Here is an 18,225-nt window from a genome sequence, read left to right on the forward strand (position 1 = left end):
TTGCAGATACCTCCCCGAAACAGCGGATCCAGAATCTCAGCCGCTTTGTATGGAAGCAGGGGACGGTGGCCAGTGAACTGTGGGAGAAGTTGACAGCCCGCTGTGTGGACCAGCACCGTCACATTGAGCGGACTCTGGAGCAGCTCTTGGAGATTCAAGGGGCAATGGAGGAACTAAGCACTACTCTGAGCCAAGCTGAGGGAGTCCGAGCCACTTGGGAGCCCATTGGGGATCTCTTCATTGATTCACTCCCAGAGCACATCCAGGCTATTAAGGTATGCAAGCCCCCTCCCCTGACTACAGTCTACCCTGAGACCTGACACTCTCCCCAGACACTGACAATGTTTCTGCTGCTGAGACTCCATTGTTGGCCTGGACTACAACTGAGTTGCTGTCAGTTTATGTGCTAGATTTGGGGCTGGTTTGGCTGGAGTCTTTTCTGTTTTTCTACTTTCTTCTCTTTTCCTGGTGTTTTCTGAGGATGAGAGGAAGAGGATAAGGACAGTGGCCGCCCACACCTTAGTCTGGTTGCCCTAATAGGCAAGCACTAGGCTGTGTTATTGAAACAAAACCTCTGGGTGAAGAGGGAAGAGTAGAGGTGAATGACTAATGTTTCTTCTTTCCCACTCTGTCTGCTGTGGCACTTGGGTCCTGGTTCTCCAGCTGTTCAAAGAAGAATTCTCCCCCATGAAAGATGGAGTAAAGTTGGTGAATGATCTGGCCCACCAACTTGCCATTTCTGATGTGCACTTGTCAATGGAGAATTCCCAGGCCCTGGAACAGATCAACGTCCGATGGAAACAACTACAGGTAGAAGAGCAGCCTGGAGTGAACCATGGGGAGATGCCTCCATATAACTAGGCTTGGGGGAAACTTCTTCAGGGGTATGGAAATAGGATCTGCATGGGAAAAGAGGAGTGGAGAATGTGGAGCTAGGGAATGGGCTTTTCAACCTCTAAGCTGCAGGGAATGATTAAAATGAATAAGAGGGGTCTTTCTGGATTTGGGCACTCAGGGTAGACAGGGGCAGGGGAAGAGTGACTGTGGCCTGGAATTAGGGATGCTCTGCTGTGACCTTTGGGAGTTCTGGGGGATGGCTAGGAGTTGGGTGACGGTGGGAGAGGCTGGAACCAGAGAAAAGCCAGTCCCTGAGGAAGCTCATAAAGATTCCCAGAGGCACCTGGGGATCCCACTCTAAATAGCTGGAATGAATCTACTGACCTCACCCTGTTCTTTCCATAGGCGTCAGTTAGTGAGAGGCTTAAGCAGCTCCAGGATGCCCACCGGGACTTTGGGCCTGGGTCACAGCACTTTCTCTCCTGTACGTGAACCAAACTGGACTCCACTTAGCAGAACCTCAGCCATCTTCCTGGAGAGTCTATTGTTATCCCCTGGGGCCCTGGTGGGAGCCCAGTATACCTTGACATCCGAGAAGCAGTAAGGATAAAACAGTGTGGTATAGTGGTTAAAAGAACAGTCTCTCGGCTGGGTGTGGTGGCTCACACCTGTAATCCCAACACTTTGGGAGGCTGAGGTGGGCGGATCACCTGAGGTCAGGAGTTCGAGACCAGCCTGGCCAACATGCAAAACTCCGTCTCTACTAAAAATACAAAAATTAGCTGGGCATGGTGGCGGGCGCCTGTAATCCCAGCTACTCGGAAGGCTAAGGCAGGAGAATTGCTTGAACCCAGGAGGTGGAGGTTGCAGCCTGGGCGATAAGGATGAAACTCCGTCTCAAAAAAAAAACCAAAAAAACAAAAAAAAAACAATCTCTCAAATCGGAGAGATCTGGGTCTGAGGCACAGCACCTCAACCTAATAACTGTGCAGGCTCAAAAAAAAAAATAGCTTACTCTTTCTGAACCTCAATTTTCCCATCTGTAAAAGGAAGGAAAAATATTACCTAGCTCATCAGGTTATGGGAATTAAATGACTTTATTTTTTCAACAATATTTATTGAGGGCCTTCTATGGGCCAGATACTGCTCTAGGCACTGGGGCTGCATCAGTAAACAAAACACACAGAAATCCTTAGACAGCTTATATTCTAGCTGGGGAAACCAGACCACAAACAAATAAGTAAAATATATATAAGGTTACTTGGTGACAAGGGCTATGGACAAAAAGCAGGGAAGGCGTGGATAGGGAGTGCTGGACTTAAGCATGGAGGTGTTGCAATTTTGAACAGGGTGGTTAGCAGAGGCCTCACTGAGAAGGTGGCAATTGAGTAGAGGTCTAAAGTAGATGAAGAGATGAACCATGTGGATGATAGCTGAGGGAAGAGCATACCAGGCAGAGGGAACAGCATATTCCATACCTTTAAGGTAAGGATGTGTCCAAGAAACAGTAAGGAGAGCAAAGTGTGGGGGAGTAGGGGAGGCTGGAGCATGTAAGGCCTTGTAGGCAATGGGAGGAACCTCAGATTTTATTCTCAGTACAGTGGGGAACCATTGGCAGGGTTTGAGCCAAGGGATGACATGATCTGCCTTATGTTTCAACAGAGTCAGGGTGTTGAGAAGAGACTACTGGGGAGCAAGATTGGGAACAGGGAGGCCTATTTGGAGGTACATTGCAATAATCCAGGTGAGGGATTATGGTGGCCCAGACTAGGGGGCTGGTAGCAGTGGAGATGGTGAGAATATACAGACAGAAAAATGAGATATGCACACAAAGCAATGAGCATAATATCTGGCACATAGTAGGAGCTCAGTAAATGTTAACTGTGGTTAAAATTGTTGCTATTATAATCATTGGCATACAGCTATACCTGCAGGCGGAGGACTCTTGTACCGAGGAAAACTGCAGTGAGCAAGCTGGCCATGTAAACTGAGCCATTCCTGGAAGGTCCAAAAGATAGACACAGGCAGAGAGAGGCATGAGTTTCCAGAGTTCCTCATGAGAGAGAGAGAAATGGGCAGTACCATTACCCACAGTCCCACAGGACTGAGAAGCTTGACCTTCTAGGGGAAGAGCTTTGAGCCCTAAGGGGAAAGTGGAGTCTACTTCATATCCGCAAGAGTAATCCAGCTGCCTGCAGCTGATGGGTAGAAATGGCAGTCTGCTCAGGGAGAAGATTGTCAGGGTGGCCAAGGCCAAGTATTCCTGTTCGTGCCCTTGCCACATCTCTGGTATGTTAGGATATCGGTGACAACCTCTTCTCCTTGCCTTGCCCTAACATCAGGGAGAGAAGCGTGTTCATTAGAACTCTTTGTCCCACCCTCAGAGGCTGTTAAGAGCTGGCAATGAAATTCAGACATCCCCTTTTGGGCTTGACAACCTCTTTGGGAGAATAGAGCAAGGGAGTAGCTGGGGGCCTTAAGAGCATTAGTGGCCAGCTTTTTTTCTCTTTCTCTTCTCCTTTACCAGCCTCTGTCCAGGTTCCCTGGGAAAGAGCAATTTCACCCAATAAAGTTCCCTACTACATCAAGTGAGTGACCATCTGAATCAGAAGCGGGTCAGTCACCTGCCCACCCCCTCCCTCTCCTGCCTTTTTGCTACCTGTCCTTGTCACTCTGTCTGTTGGGATTCCTCCATCCAGTTCGGTTTTTCTCCTACTCATCTCAAGATCTCAAGATTCTACTTGGGTAAAGGTGAACCCTTGGGCTTTGGCATCTTGGGTTTACCCTCGAATCCTGCAGCTTCTTGCATCCAACCTGTCACTGAGTGGTGTGCACATCTGAGTGTGGGGGTGGGTGGGTGGTATAGATGCTGGTACTATTGATGCTATTGTTTGTAGCCACCAGGCTCAGACCACATGCTGGGACCATCCCAAGATGACAGAGTTATACCAAACCCTAGGTAAGAATGTGGGCTTCCTGTATAGGGTGGGCATATACACAGCTGCCTTTGTCCTATAATGTCCATCTACAGATGAATGGATAAAGAAAATGTGGTATATCCATGTAATGGAATATTCAGCCTTTAGAAAGAAGGAAATACTGCCATTTGAAACAATGTGGATGAACCTGGAGGACATTGTGCTAAGTGAAATAATAAGCCAGAAACAAAAGGCAAATACTACATGATCTCATGTATGTAAGGAATCTAAAATAGACAGACTCATAGAAGCAGAGAGTAGAATGGTGGCTGCCAGTGGCTGAGGGGAGGGGAAAATGGGGAGATACTGGTCAAGAGTACAAAGAAGTTTCAATTATACAAGATGGATAAGTCCTAGAGATCTACGGTGCAGCATATTACCTATAGTGAACAATACTGGATTGTATCGTTAAAAATTTGCTAAAAAGGTAGATCTTATGTTAAGTGTTCTTACAGAAAAAAACAATAAAGAGGGTAGTTGGAACTTTTTGGAAGTGATGGATGTACTAATGGCATAGATTGGGGTGATGGATTCATAGATGCATACTTGTCTCCAATCTCATCAACTTGTAGACATTGAATCTGTAAAGCTTTTTATATGTCAGCTATAACTCAATAAAGTGGTTTTAAAAAGAATAGAAGAGAATCGCAGTCAATAAGCAGGTGGGAGAGGGAATGAGTGCCTCATCGTTTCTCCAACAGCCTGCCTTCCTTTATCCTCGCACCTTTCTCAACTGGAGGCTCTACATTCCCCTCTGGACCATTTTATCACCGGATTAGTACATTATTCTTACAGATGTGAAGTCTGATTTGCTTTAAAAGACTGTCCAGGCTGTGATGAGCGTAACTCTTGTGTGCCTTATCTTTGCCTACTGTGAGAGACTCATCATTATGTTTGTTGCACATTTTATCCATGCTGATGCATGTGACTACAGTTCATTCTTTTTTACCACTATAGAATGTTCCATTGTATATAGCACAGTTTCTGCTGTTGACAGACACGTGGGTCATTTCTTGTTTTAAGCTAATGAGGACAGTGCTGCTGAGAAGTTTCTTGTATGTGTCTTCCAGTACATGTGTGCAAAGATTTCTCTGGGGCATGTTTTTCAGTCTGCAGGTCATAACATCATTTCAGTGTGTTGTGACAAACATTTAAAAAGTTGAAATAGACCAGGAAATATTAATATGCAACAGATCCTTAGCAAGAGTCATAGTTGATATTAATTTTGTTGTTTTCACTCTATGCAATCTAGTAAGGAATTGCTTCCTGAAATGTTTGATTTAGTTATTTTTACATATATACATGTATGCTATAAAATGAATTTCATACTGTAAGTCTTGATCAAAAAGCATTTGCAAGTCACTGCTCTGGGATATATAGCTGGCTGGGTGGTGGGATATGTGACTGTTCCATTTTACTAGGTGATACCAAGTTGTTTTCAAAGATGATTGTGTCAGTTCACACTTTCACTGGCAGTTCTCATTCATCCCCACTCTTGTTGACACTTGCTATTGTCAGACATCTATTTGTTGCCAGTCTGGTGGGTGTAAAATTGTATCTTGTTGCGGCTTTAACTTGAATTTTTCTGATCTGAGTGGGTCTCTCTCCATTCTTTGCAGCTGATCTGAACAACATTAAGTTCTCAGCTTATCGCACTGCCATGAAACTCCGCAGAGTCCAGAAAGCCCTGCGCTGTACGTCTCCTGTTGTACTTCCCTATGACGTTCACCACCCCTCTCCTGTTCCTCATCTGTCTGCTGTTTCTCATTTTCCTCCCACCTTGGCAAAGGTTGTTGATTGGCTTGGTGGAAACTCTCCAAAGCCTGCAATATGCTAGCTGTCAACTTCTGCTCTTCCCAGTTCCCTTCCACTCTCGCTAGGCCCCAGACGTGTTTCCAAATTAACCCCACTGTTATGCTCCTCCTTGACCCTTTTCCCATGCTCAGTATGTATAATCAAGCAACTGCTTTGTGACAGGAAGTACTGCAACCCATGATTTGCCATCTTGGGGTTATTGGATGTAGCAGCAAAACTGTTGAAGCAAATACCAGTGGTTAGGGAACAGTGTGGCTGAGGATATAATATGCCTTCTGGCCTTTCTCGGAGACACTGTTCATTCAGACTTCCTGGCTCAGGCATGTCTGGCTAGGCTGAGCCAGCATTTGGGGGTAATTAAGATGTCCTCTTGATGTATGTCACATTTCCCCAACCATACCTGAGCCTTCATTGCTGGTGTCTAGGTTCTCAGAACAAAACTTACAGACGAACCTATTTGCAATTGAAACTCATGCAAAGACAGAAACTTAAAATGGGATTTGATCCCTTGGGAGTTAGTATAACATAGGAGTTGAGTTTACTCATGTCCCATCATCTTTTTGAAACTGATGTCAAAGAACATTGGATATAAAAACATGTTGGGTTAATTTGAGGAACATTTTGCTGCCTTCTGACTCCTTGGATGAGGGTCTTAGTAAAGGACAAGCTTGTATCATATTTGCAAATGGTTGATCTGGAGATTGAGTCAAATTTGGTGATGCTGGTGGCTTTATCTCCTTATTTAATCCCTGGGGTTCTACTTTTGGCTATATTTTTTTTCTCTTCTCTTCTTTCCTTACCAGTGGACCTGGTAACTTTAACCACAGCCCTGGAAATCTTCAATGAGCATGATCTGCAGGCCAGTGAGCACGTGATGGATGTGGTAGAGGTCATTCACTGCCTGACTGCCTTATATGAACGTTTGGAGGAGGAAAGAGGCATCCTGGTCAACGTGCCACTCTGTGTGGACATGAGCCTCAATTGGCTCCTCAATGTTTTTGATAGGTAAGGGCTTTCAGCTCTGGAAGCCTCCAGGATAAAATTCAATGGGATATCTCAAGTGGGCCTTGTGGGAAGGTGTTGCTCCCATAGTAGACTTGGACCCAGCTCAGCTTGGGGCATGGTTGGAACAGGGCCCTGCTGGGATCAACTTTGTGAGGGAAATGATTGCCAAGATGTTAACCCTTTACATACATTGATATTCTCAGTCTCTTCTTTTTAAACCTAGTGGTCGCAGCGGAAAGATGCGGGCATTGTCTTTTAAGACTGGCATTGCATGCTTGTGTGGCACGGAAGTGAAGGAAAAACTTCAGTGTGAGTATAACTCCAAAGTGTGGAGTGGTGTTGGGTAGAGGGAAAGGTGTTGCAGGGAGGAGGAAGGGTGTAAGATAAGCAGAAAGTACATCTTGTGACTCAGCAGAGGGCTACTTGAGCTACCTTATGATGCTTCTTGGTTCACACTGTTGCAAAGAACACATGAAAGCCAAAGGACAAGATGGGCCTAAGGCCTATTACTATTCCCAGTGTCACTCCAACGGGCTTCATTCCTTCTGAACTGATGGAAGTACTTAGTCAGGATCTATGTTGGCATTTTGAGGTACCCAGGGCCCTGATGTTCTAGTTGCATTCCCCTGTGGCCTATCAGGCTTAGCTCTCTTCCAGTCTGAAGCTCAAGCCATGTCACTAGAGACTTCTTATATACACAGGCAGGGCACAATAATACCCAATATCTGGGAGGTGGACACTATGTTCTTCTGTAGTTTTTCACATCTTTGGCTTATAGTACCTTTGCGTTCCCCTCTGTCCTCCATCTTGTGTTCAGCATTTTGAACTTCTCAGTAGCAGCATGATTAGTTGTTGAGTCCTAATGTGTGACTGCTAAATGGGGTGAGTGCTAAGTTAAATTAGACGTGGTCCCTGCTTCCAATGATTTACAGTCCAGAGGAGGAGATGGAAGTACACAGAAAGCATTTTTTAGAAAGTACTGATGAGAATAATCCAAATGGCCAAAAATATATCCTATATCATATGACAGAAAAGAGACAGATGACAGCAGTCTGGAAAAACTTTACAGGGAAGAGAACGTTTCCAAACATGTTCATGGCTATGATATTATGTATTTCTCTCAACATTTCCTTGCGATGGGATGAACAGTGATTATTTATCATCAATTTAAAAGTAAGGAAACTGGGCTGGGCATGGTGGCTCATGCATGTAATCCCAGCACTTTGGGAGGCCAAGGTGGGAGGATCACTTGAGCCCAGAAGTTCAAGTCCAGCCTAGACAACATAGTGAGACTCCATTTCTAATTTTAAAAAGTAAGGAAACTGCAGCATAGAGAGGTTCATGACTTACCTATGATTCTACAACTAGGCAGTAATGGACCCAAAACTCGAACCTAGGCTCTCTGCCTTCTATTTCTGTGTATTTTCTAAGCCTTAATCAAGGTATGAAGCAGACAGAGAATAACCTCTGGAGGAGGTTTGCTAAGGCTGAATTGGGATGTGGAAGGGAACAGTCCTAGAAGGGCTTAAATAACCCATATACAAAGATAAGTATCATAGTAGATTCCACAACGACTTAGAGATAATTTTTAGATGATCAGATGTTTTGAATTAGCTTCTCTTTTTGGATTATGCATGCCAGTGTTTCCTTCCATTTGTGTGGACAATTGAGAGATTACTGCAGTGTCAGACTACATAAACAGGAGAGATGGTATGGCAGCCTGACTGTGACTCATGTTCAGGTGCCCCTGAGCCCGTACCCCATTATCCTGCTTCTGGAAGAATCTGTTTTCCCAACAGTATCATATCTGTGTCTGGCACTGCTCTTACACACAGTGCACTCGACCTCTCTCTCTCTTGCTTTCACTCTCTCTCACTCTTTCTCTCTCTGTCTCCCCCTCCCCCTGATATTCTCTCTTTGTGTTGGCCTGACTTTTCTCTCTGAACTCAGAGAATGCTCTTTTTAGAACTCGGCTACTAGAAGGTCAGGGATAGACCTCTATGTAGTCCAGTTTGAAAAGTCATTAGCTCAGTCTGTGCTCTTTCCCTATTTTCCTTTTCTGCCCTTTCTCCTCACCATTCTCCGGCCATTCCTGTGTCGGGGTTGGCCATTCTTGACGGTGGGGCCAGCAGACCTCTTCAGCCAAGTGGCCAACTCAGGCAGCCAGTGTGACCAGCGCCACCTTGGTGTCCTGCTTCATGAGGCCATTCAGGTGCCCCGTCAGCTGGGCGAAGTGGCAGCCTTTGGGGGCAGCAATGTGGAGCCCAGTGTCCGTAGTTGCTTCCGTTTTGTGAGTATGGAACTGGGGAGTGAGGGAGGGAAGGGAGGTTGCAGGAAGGGTGGGAAGAAGGGAAGGAGGACTACGAGCTAGGCTTTTGATCTGAAGTACGCAGATGCAAGGGAGTTTATTGGGATGGAACAACAGGGCAGAGGGTTCTCTGGGCTCTAGAATCATAGTCCTGTTAGGGAGGGTGTCAGCTCAACTAGCACAGGGCAGAACGTGAACATCTCTGGAGAACAGGCCAACCCAGCCCCTGCTGGTTCTCCTGCCCCTCTGAGGGCTGCCATTCTAGGGATAAGACACTTTGGGCCTCAGTCATTCCCATTGGTCTTCTTGTTTCCGTAGAGCACTGGGAAGCCAGTCATTGAAGCATCCCAGTTCCTGGAGTGGGTCAACCTGGAGCCCCAGTCCATGGTGTGGCTGGCTGTTCTGCATCGGGTCACCATTGCTGAGCAAGTGAAGCATCAGACCAAGTGCTCTATCTGTAGGCAGTGCCCCATCAAGGGGTTCAGGTAGGGAAAACAATACCTGCTGGGATGATAATAATAAATATGTCATGTGACATATAACTCAGATATTATAAAATAAAGTGTCACCTAATTATTATATAATTACAGCTAGTCTATTGTACATTATTATATACTGTTATAATCCTTTATATTGCAGAATGTTTAATTGTTTTTAAATGGGAAGTGAGGAAATATTTTGTTTTAGTTGTATTATAAAGTATTACAGACCTACAAAAATGTATAGAAGAACATAGGTGTAAGAGCACCTATGTACTAAATGGTATGCCAGCAAATGGTTCACAACCTACTCTCTAGAAAGAAAAAAGGAAACCTGATCTGTAGCATTTGCTAATTTCTGTGATGTATATACTCCCACTGTGAATGACATCAGGCTATTTACAGGAGGTCTCTGAGCAGAGTCAGAAACAGATCCTCAGTTGCACACCATTTATATAGTATGTCAACCATGCAGATACAATAGATGTTAAGTAACCTCAAGAACATAGAGAGTAGCAAAGTAATTAGGAAGTAATGAGTTTTGAGTATTTATTACCTTTGTTTGTAATATAATTTATTTAATTGTGAGTTTATATAATTTAATAATGGCTAGATTTAACAACTGGCTTAGAAAACCCCTGAAATTTTAACAGCCAACTGTCGTGAGCTGGTATGAGCTGGCATCAGCACACCACAGTATATACCCGTGACCAACTTAAGGAATAAAACATTATTGCAATACATCTGAGGTCTCCTTGATTATATTCCCCTCCTTCCCCAACAAAGGTAACCACTATCCTGGATTGGACTTTCATCATAAAACACTCAACTTTTTACCTTTGTAAAACACTAACCCACAACTCTCCCTGTCATCACCCTGCTTTTCGTAAGATGAGCAAATGAGGCACACAGCTAGTTAGTGGTAGATCTAGACTAGATATTGGATCATATGACTCCTCTAAGTCTAGGCATTTCACTGTCCTATGCTACAAGGTTGGGCAGTTCAGCCAGGCTTTGGAAGTAGATCTGAAGGGCTATTCTTTATTCTGCAATAATAGGTATATTATTATGAACAACCTTTGGAAATAACTTTTAGCCAACTTAGCCAAGGCTGGTAGAAAGAACTGCCTTCATATTGGAAGTGTAATTTCTCCAGGGTAGGTGGTGGTCCCTGGGAGCCTGGACCTGTTTGGGCCATCCTTGTTTAGAAGGCCATTTGATATGATGAGATATTTACCCCTGCTTCCCTCCCGTCTCCCTTAAACAAAGGTGGTGAGACAATGCTATTTCCCACACTTCATGGGAATCTGGCCTTGTGATTTCATAGAGATTTATGGTCTCTAGAATAAAGTTATTCATCTATTGAGAACTCAGCCACTGCTATGTATACGAGGTTGGGCATGTTATGGCTCCATGCCTCATTCATCCCCTTCTACTGTGTGTGTATATTTTAATGTTAGGGGAACAGCGGGGAGGTCACTGTGGCACGTTGGACTCTCTTTCCTACTACATCTCCTCTCCCCCAAGGTACCGGAGTCTGAAGCAATTCAACGTTGACATCTGCCAGACCTGCTTCTTGACAGGCAGGGCCAGCAAAGGCAATAAGCTGCACTACCCCATCATGGAGTATTACACACCGGTATGAAGCCTCCAGGCTGGGTGGGAGGGTTAGGCAGCTCTCAGGTACTAGGCCTTGATCCACTTTGCCCAGCATTGGCTCATTGTTTTCTGCTCTCCCGTGGGGAGCATTCTCCAAGGAGCTCTGGTGATTCACTGGTTTGGGAAATTCAGGCCTCTCTATTCTTCCAGCAGAGCTTCTCCCTCACCAGGCCTGGCCACAGCTGGCCCAGGACACTCTCAGCCATTTAAAGGGCACTCACTGTTTTACTGCAGATAAAAGTCTCAGGAAAAACAAAACAAAGCAAAACAAACAAACAAACTAAAACAGAGAGAGCAAGGCAGTTCCAGGTGATTCGCCTTCCATTGCTCACTTGAGTTTTTCCTGGCTAGCTTCCTATATTGCTTCTGTACTGGGTCACTCAGTCTTTCCCTGATGCTTTGTCATTATTTCTACCCCTTCTAGTCAGTACCAAAGCTTATGCTCAAATTAATTATTCATCCCTTGGAGGGAAAAAAGAAAGGTATGTCCTTTACCTGGACCCCCAAACTCCACTTGGTTTTCCCTGGTAACCATGTCCTCCATACCTGCCTTAGCCCAGTTCAGTCAGCATCCCTGAACTCCAGCCACAGAGTTGCTCCTGTGCTGTGTTTAAAACCCACAGCTCCATGCTTAGCTTCCAGCACTGACTCTGCTCCCTACTCATCTTTATCCTTTTCTGTCCCCGCAGATGCTCCCAAAGCCCTGATCATATCCCCAGCTCCCACCACTGCTCTCTCTCCCCTATTCTATTTTTCTTTTTTTTTTTTAGAATTTTTTTTAAATTTTACTTTCACCTTTTTTTTTTTTTTTTTTTTTGAGACAGAGTCTCACTCTTACCCAGGCTGGAGTGCAATGGTGCGATCTTGGCTCACTGCAACCTCTGCCTCTGAGGTTCGAGCGATTCTCCTGCCTCAGCCTCCCAAGTAGCTAGTGTCTCCTATTTTTCAACCTGTTTCCCCACAATCCATCTGTCCAAGCTTTCATCTCTTCAAATCCTGTTGGCACAGAAACGTGTGGCCTGGTGGGAACAGGGACCATGCCCTTTACTTTTCATTTATTATCATTTTAAAGAAAACATTAGAAAAGTCATACATGGAAAACTGGCTGGATCTGGTAGACTGATAATCCTCTACCACCTGCTCGTCCTCTACATCCTTAGAATTCATAGAAAAGCTATTTTAAAAATTAACAAACATATGCTCATTATAAAATATTGGAATCATATAAAAGCGTTTAAAGTATAAAAAAAAGGCTGGGTGCCATGGCTCACACCTGTAATCCCAACACTGTGAGAGGCCAAGGTAGGAGGATTTCTTGAGCCCAGGAGTTCAAGACCGGCCTTGGTAACACAGTGAGACCCCTGTCTCTACAAAATTAATTATTATTATTATTTTTGCTTTTAGAGGAACTGAGACAATTAATTTTTTTTAAGTATAAAATGAAAGTCCTCCTGTCTCCTCACCCTGGCCCCCACCCCTCCAGTTCAACTTCCCAGAGGCAACCAGTGTTGAGTTTGGCATATATCCTCCCAGACCTTCTTCTAGGAGCAGGGTATGGTGGGCATGAGCAAGAGTGGATTACCCAGCAGGCTGTCTGCTCTAGCAGAGCAGCCACACCTGCCCAGTATATCTGGAAGCCATTAGGGTAAGTTCCTCTGCCCTGTCTCCTCCTCAGACCACATCCAGTGAGAACATGAGGGACTTTGCCACAACCTTAAAGAACAAATTCCGCTCCAAGCATTATTTCAGCAAACACCCTCAGCGAGGTTATCTGCCTGTGCAATCAGTGCTGGAGGCTGACTACAGTGAGACGTGAGTACTGGTGGCTGAGCAGGGGCTGTGGGCAGCCTCACTGAGCCCGATCGTATGCTGCGAAGGGGCTGAGTCCCGAGTGGGCTAGGAGAATGTTCCAAGGTAAATCCCACTAGTGATAGGGCCGTTCAGCTTGGGCCTGACCTGCACTCTGGCCTGAGAAGTAGACTGGAATCCAGTCTTTGTATTTTGTTCCCATCAGCTCTTGCCCATGTCCATAATGTAGGGAGCACGAGAGGGAGGAGGAAACAGGCTGCCCAGTCTTTGGTCCTCCGAGTCTTTGCTGCTTTCTTCTAGGCCGGCTTCTTCCCCGATGTGGCCACACGCCGACACACACTCCCGAATTGAGCATTTTGCCAGCAGGTACCACCAGGTTTGCGGGAGGTGGATGGGAGCTGTTGTAGGAAGTCCAAGGGGAAAGGATCTTCAGTTGGGGCAAGGAGAATGGAGTCAGGGCCAGGGGATGTGCACAGTGGGGTGTGCAGCAGCCAGCAAGGCCCAATACTTAGGAGTAGTTGAGGCAGCTCTCAAAGCCAATGATCCTGTTGTGAGATTAAAGTCCTTGAGATGGAAGCAGGCCCCACATCCTGTTTTCTCTCCTGCCTCTGCTCTTTATTCCTAGGCTTGCTGAGATGGAAAGTCAAAATTGCTCCTTCTTTAATGACAGCTTGTCCCCAGATGACAGCATGTGAGTTTCCACAGCTGCTTATTTGCCAGAAATAGTTCTCCTTGAGATCTTTGTGCCACTGTTTGGGAAGGGTATATCCTCCAGGGAATGGGGGTGTGTGGTGGTTAGGATCCTTAGCTCCCTAAGGAAGGAAGGCTGCTTTCTGGGCACAGTGTTCAGTAAGAAAGGCAGTCTTCCCTCTATCAATCAACCTGGGAAATGAGTGATGTACTAGCTCTCTGCCATCTTTCCAAGTCCCTTCCTGTTGCAAGATCCCATCCTTCTATACACAACTTTGAGGAACGAAGAATATGCCCTCCCTCATCTGAAGTTGCAGAAAGGAGCCATTATCTTGTGCTCAAGATGCCAAAGCCCTATCTAGTGCTACACTAACCCTGGGAGACATCAGGGACTTGGCTGAACTATAGCCAAGGGAACTGCCTGGTATGACAGCCCAGAGAAGGGGCCTTGTGTCTCTAGGGAGGTCCCCACCCTGCTCAGAGGTCCTAGGAGCTTCTGGCTACATGGATCAATCTGCCCTGACTGGGACCCAGATCCCTCTAGAGGAAGAGGAAACAAAGGAGGGTAGAGTGGGGGAACAGCACAGAAAGGGAAATGATTTGCTCATTGTTTCCCGGGGAGGGGAGTGGGCTGTAAGTAGAACCCAGATACCTGCATCCTGAAAACACTCTCTCAATACCCCCAACCACAGCCTCTGCCTCCTTTGAACACTTTCATCCCTCTCAAGCCTCAGTATATGTCCTTTCCCTCTCGATGTGACTTAGAAGTGAATCCTCCAGCATGCATTTCCTGGGGCCTGAGCTGAGAGCTGAGTTGTTTCTCTGTTCAACAACTGGTCACCTACTCTGCTTTCCCCACACCCATGCAGAGACGAGGACCAGTACCTGCTGCGGCACTCCAGCCCCATCACAGACCGGGAGCCAGCCTTTGGACAGCAGGCTCCATGCAGTGTGGCCACAGAAAGCAAAGGGGAGCTACAGAAGATCCTGGCCCACTTGGAAGATGAGAACCGGTGGGTGTGATGATAGCAGAAATCTGTGTGGGTTCTTGAGGCAGACAGATTGAATTTAAGTCCAGGCACTTCTACATCCTAGCTGTCTGACCTTGAGCAAGTTACTTATATTCTGTAATCCTCTATTTCCTTATCTGTAAAACGGGGATGATGATCATCAAACCTGCCTCCTAGGGTCACTTGTGAAGACCAAATGAGATCAGGCATATAATGTGTTTGGCTCAGTGCCTGGCTTATAGTAAGGGTTCAATAAATGCTAGCTATTATAATAATTATTTGAAAACTTTTAAATTTTTTTTTTTTTTTGAGACAGAGTCTCACTCTGTTGCCCAGGCTGGAGTGCAGTGTCGTGATCTCGGCTCACTGCAACCTCTGGCTCCTGAGTTCAAACGATTCTCATGCCTTAGCCTCCCGAGTAGCTGGGACTACAGGCATGCACCACCATGCCTGGCTAATTTTTTTTTTTTTTTTTGGTATTTTTAGTAGAGACGGGGTTTCACCATGTTGGCCAGGCTGGTCTTGAACTCCTGACCTCAAGTGATCTGCTCACCCCGGCTTCCCAAAGTGCTGGGATTACAGGCATGAGCCACTGTGCCTGGCCTGAATCCTTTTAATGTAACCCAAATTTTTCCAAGAACACACAAGATGCAAGCAGAGAGAATGCATAGAGAAAACAGGAGAGGGTATGACATGTTCCTGCCCTCAGAGACCTTTCAATGTTGGAAGTGGAAAGAAATGTGTATCACCTAGTAAAAGTATTCCAGAGGACAATGACACTACATAGAGCGTTGGAGGTCTGGAATAGGGATGGTGAAGAAGAATACAGGGAAGACATGACTTTCCATAAAGTAAAGGTGGCAGCAGGTACCTAAGGAGGGTCCAAGCCACTTATGGGGCATGAAGTAGAATTCGTAGTACCCCTTAGAGCAGTGCTTTGCAAACAGTAGTGCATAAGATAGTCACTTGGGAAGCTTGGTAAAATACAAATTCTAAGTCACAGGTCTGGGTGGGGCCTGAGTTTCTGCGTTTCTCACTAGCTCCCAGTGGATGCCCATACTGCTGTTCCACAGACCACACTTGGAGTAGTAAGTCTTTAGAACAGTGCTACTCAGAGTTTGGAGAGCAGACCAGGGCCAGTTTGTGACCAGTTTGTGACCAGTCCAAGGCAAGATAAAAAAAAAAAAAAAAAGAGAGTAAGCTTTTAGAAACTTTTATAGCAATTTGACATTGCTATGATATTCAAGCACCAAATTAGTAGGCTCATCTCGTTGAATAGGGTAGAGACCAGTTTGAGTGTTGTTGAACTTGTGTGATGAATTACGTGGTGTGAGCTATGTACTAGTCATGTGCATTGGGACCACATACTGGTCCATAACAGAGTGAAAAAAAAAAACACCTGGATTTTTGCCATGAATCATTTGAGAAACACTGCCTTTGAGCAGCAGTCTGCAGGCCCTGGGAAACACTGGGCTGAGAGTGACTGTTCTGTTGCAAATAAAGAAAAAACGAACAAAGCCAAAAGTGATATCCCCAAAAGTAGGCCACCTGTTTGGAATTTGTTTTTTTGATGACCCAGCATGGGTGTTCAAAGTGGGCCAAAGAGGAGGATTGTGGAGAGAAGAGGCAAGACAGGTGGTCTCTTGTTTATGTTATGTTTTCCCTTGGAATCTAAACATCTAAAAATGGAGTAGGTGAGTCAGTGGCCCTAATGCCTCCTTTATTTGCAGACTGTGTTTCTGCCTGATTTTAAGGTCAGAATTAATCCCTAAAGCAGCACATCAAAGCCCTGAGACATTTCTTACGCAAAATGTCAACTTTCTCTGCTCTGAGGTCTCAGGATGGCAGAGTAAATGACATATGTGCTGGAGAGGAAGTGGATGTGGCCATTCAAGCAAGAGCACAGCTGGGGGTGGGGGTGGGGGTGGGGGTGAGGTGGGGTGGAAGAGCACAGGGATTGTTCACACCTAGGCCTGAGGGGACATCTGAAACCTGGACAGTCAGAGCCCTGTTAGAGCCATAGGTCTTGGTGTCTCTCTCCATGGCAGGATTCTCCAGGGAGAGCTGAGGCGCCTGAAGTGGCAGCATGAGGAGGCAGCTGAGGCACCCAGTCTGGCTGACGGCTCCACTGAGGCAGCACCAGACCACCGCAATGAGGAGCTTCTGGCCGAGGCCCGTATCCTTCGGCAACATAAGAGTCGCCTGGAGACGCGCATGCAGATCCTCGAAGATCACAACAAGCAGCTAGAGTCCCAGCTGCAGCGTCTGAGGGAGCTTCTCCTGCAGGTGAGGATGGAGACAGGAAAAGAGCCAGGGTGGCCTCTGAGCCCAGGGGAAGGGCTGGGGAGCTGAGGGCTGTGGCAAAGAAGATACAAGAGAGAGCTCCTTGGCAGTGGCTGTCAGGTAACTTCCTGAAGAGAACTGGGCCTGCGGTTGGTGGGGGGGCGGGGGAAAGAAGAGACTGGTATGGTCACATCTTCAGCCAACTCTCTTCCACCTACCTTCCATGCCACCCTGTGTGTCACTCTCCAGCCACTGTGGGGCCTGGGGCAGAGAGAAGACTTCTGAGGGCTTATTTCTTCACAACCCATTGGAATCCCATACTAAAAGAACAAACTTCAAAAATCATCTAAAACATTGATTTTGCTAGTATGGTATTTGCTAGAAAGAAGTGGGTTGGGACAAGTTTGGCAAGAGAAAGATTAGTGCTATCTAAGGGTGTTTCTTGTTACTTTTTGCACCTTTCATCTCTGAGAGGCAATGTGTATGCTGTGGTAAAGCTCTGGAGTCAGGCAGCTCTGGGTTTGCATGTGGCTCTGCCAATTGACTGTGGGGTGTTTGGACAGTTAGTTAACCTCTCTAAGCCCCAGTTTCCTCATCTGTACAACAGAGATGGTAACAGTACCAACTTCATAGAATTGTGGTGAAACATGAAAGGAGATAATGCATTTATGGAATTTAGCATGATGCCAGGAATTTAGTACACACTTCATAAATGTTACCTATTATTGTCATTATATGTAATGGAAAATACCACTCTTCTGCCTCTTCCCCAGATCCTCCAAGGAATGGCCTCTATGGATTCCTGGAGGTTTCTAACATACGCTATGTCATGAACCAAGGATCAGGTGTGAAACTCTACATTTCCAGAGAGAATTGTGTTCTAAATAGCTTAATTATAGCTGAAATGACAGCAAGAGACCTTTAGGTACAATGCCATTCTTTAATTAATTAATTAATTAATTAACTAATTTTCAAGACAGAGTTTGGCTCTTGTTGCCCAGGCTGGAGTGTAATGGCTTGATCTCAGCTCACTGCAACCTCCGCCTCCCAGGTTCAAGCGATTCTCCTGCCTCAGCCTCCCAAGTAGCTGGGATTACAGGCATGGGCCACCATGCCCGGCTAATTTTGTATTTTTAGTGGAGACGGGGTTTCTCCATGTTGGTTAGGCTGGTCTTGAACTCCTGACCTCAGGTGATCCGCCTGCGTCAGCCTCCCAAAGTGCTGGGATTACAGGCGTGAGCCACCGCGCCCAGCGTACAATGCCATTCTTATAAGAACTGGGAGCCTTTGACACATGTTGTTAAAGGAAGAAGGTAATGGGTAATTCAATATTCTAAGAAGTTTCCTAAAAG

The 18,225-nt window shown here is 45.9% G+C and overlaps 1 protein-coding gene across 4 annotated transcripts in view; it reads left to right on the forward strand.

The window, feature by feature from the left end:
* The window catches only part of DRP2 (dystrophin related protein 2), a 112,210-nt gene that overhangs the window by 22,295 nt on the left and 71,690 nt on the right, over positions 1–18,225 (forward strand). For all 4 annotated transcript variants that reach the window (XM_055106580.2, XM_003810406.5, XM_008962756.4 and 1 more), the window contains 16 exons: positions 7–275; positions 664–810; positions 1,243–1,321; positions 3,365–3,425; positions 3,735–3,796; positions 5,435–5,509; positions 6,434–6,635; positions 6,859–6,944; positions 8,768–8,925; positions 9,262–9,428; positions 10,950–11,061; positions 12,757–12,893; positions 13,191–13,256; positions 13,516–13,581; positions 14,450–14,593; positions 16,639–16,876. In XM_055106580.2, the coding sequence (XP_054962555.1) occupies positions 7–275; positions 664–810; positions 1,243–1,321; positions 3,365–3,425; positions 3,735–3,796; positions 5,435–5,509; positions 6,434–6,635; positions 6,859–6,944; positions 8,768–8,925; positions 9,262–9,428; positions 10,950–11,061; positions 12,757–12,893; positions 13,191–13,256; positions 13,516–13,581; positions 14,450–14,593; positions 16,639–16,876 (2,069 nt within the window). The remainder of the gene's footprint in view (positions 1–6; positions 276–663; positions 811–1,242; positions 1,322–3,364; positions 3,426–3,734; positions 3,797–5,434; positions 5,510–6,433; positions 6,636–6,858; positions 6,945–8,767; positions 8,926–9,261; positions 9,429–10,949; positions 11,062–12,756; positions 12,894–13,190; positions 13,257–13,515; positions 13,582–14,449; positions 14,594–16,638; positions 16,877–18,225) is intronic.

The sequence above is a fragment of the Pan paniscus genome, chromosome X (genome assembly GCF_029289425.2).
Source record: "Pan paniscus chromosome X, NHGRI_mPanPan1-v2.0_pri, whole genome shotgun sequence".
Taxonomy (NCBI): domain Eukaryota; kingdom Metazoa; phylum Chordata; class Mammalia; order Primates; family Hominidae; genus Pan; species Pan paniscus.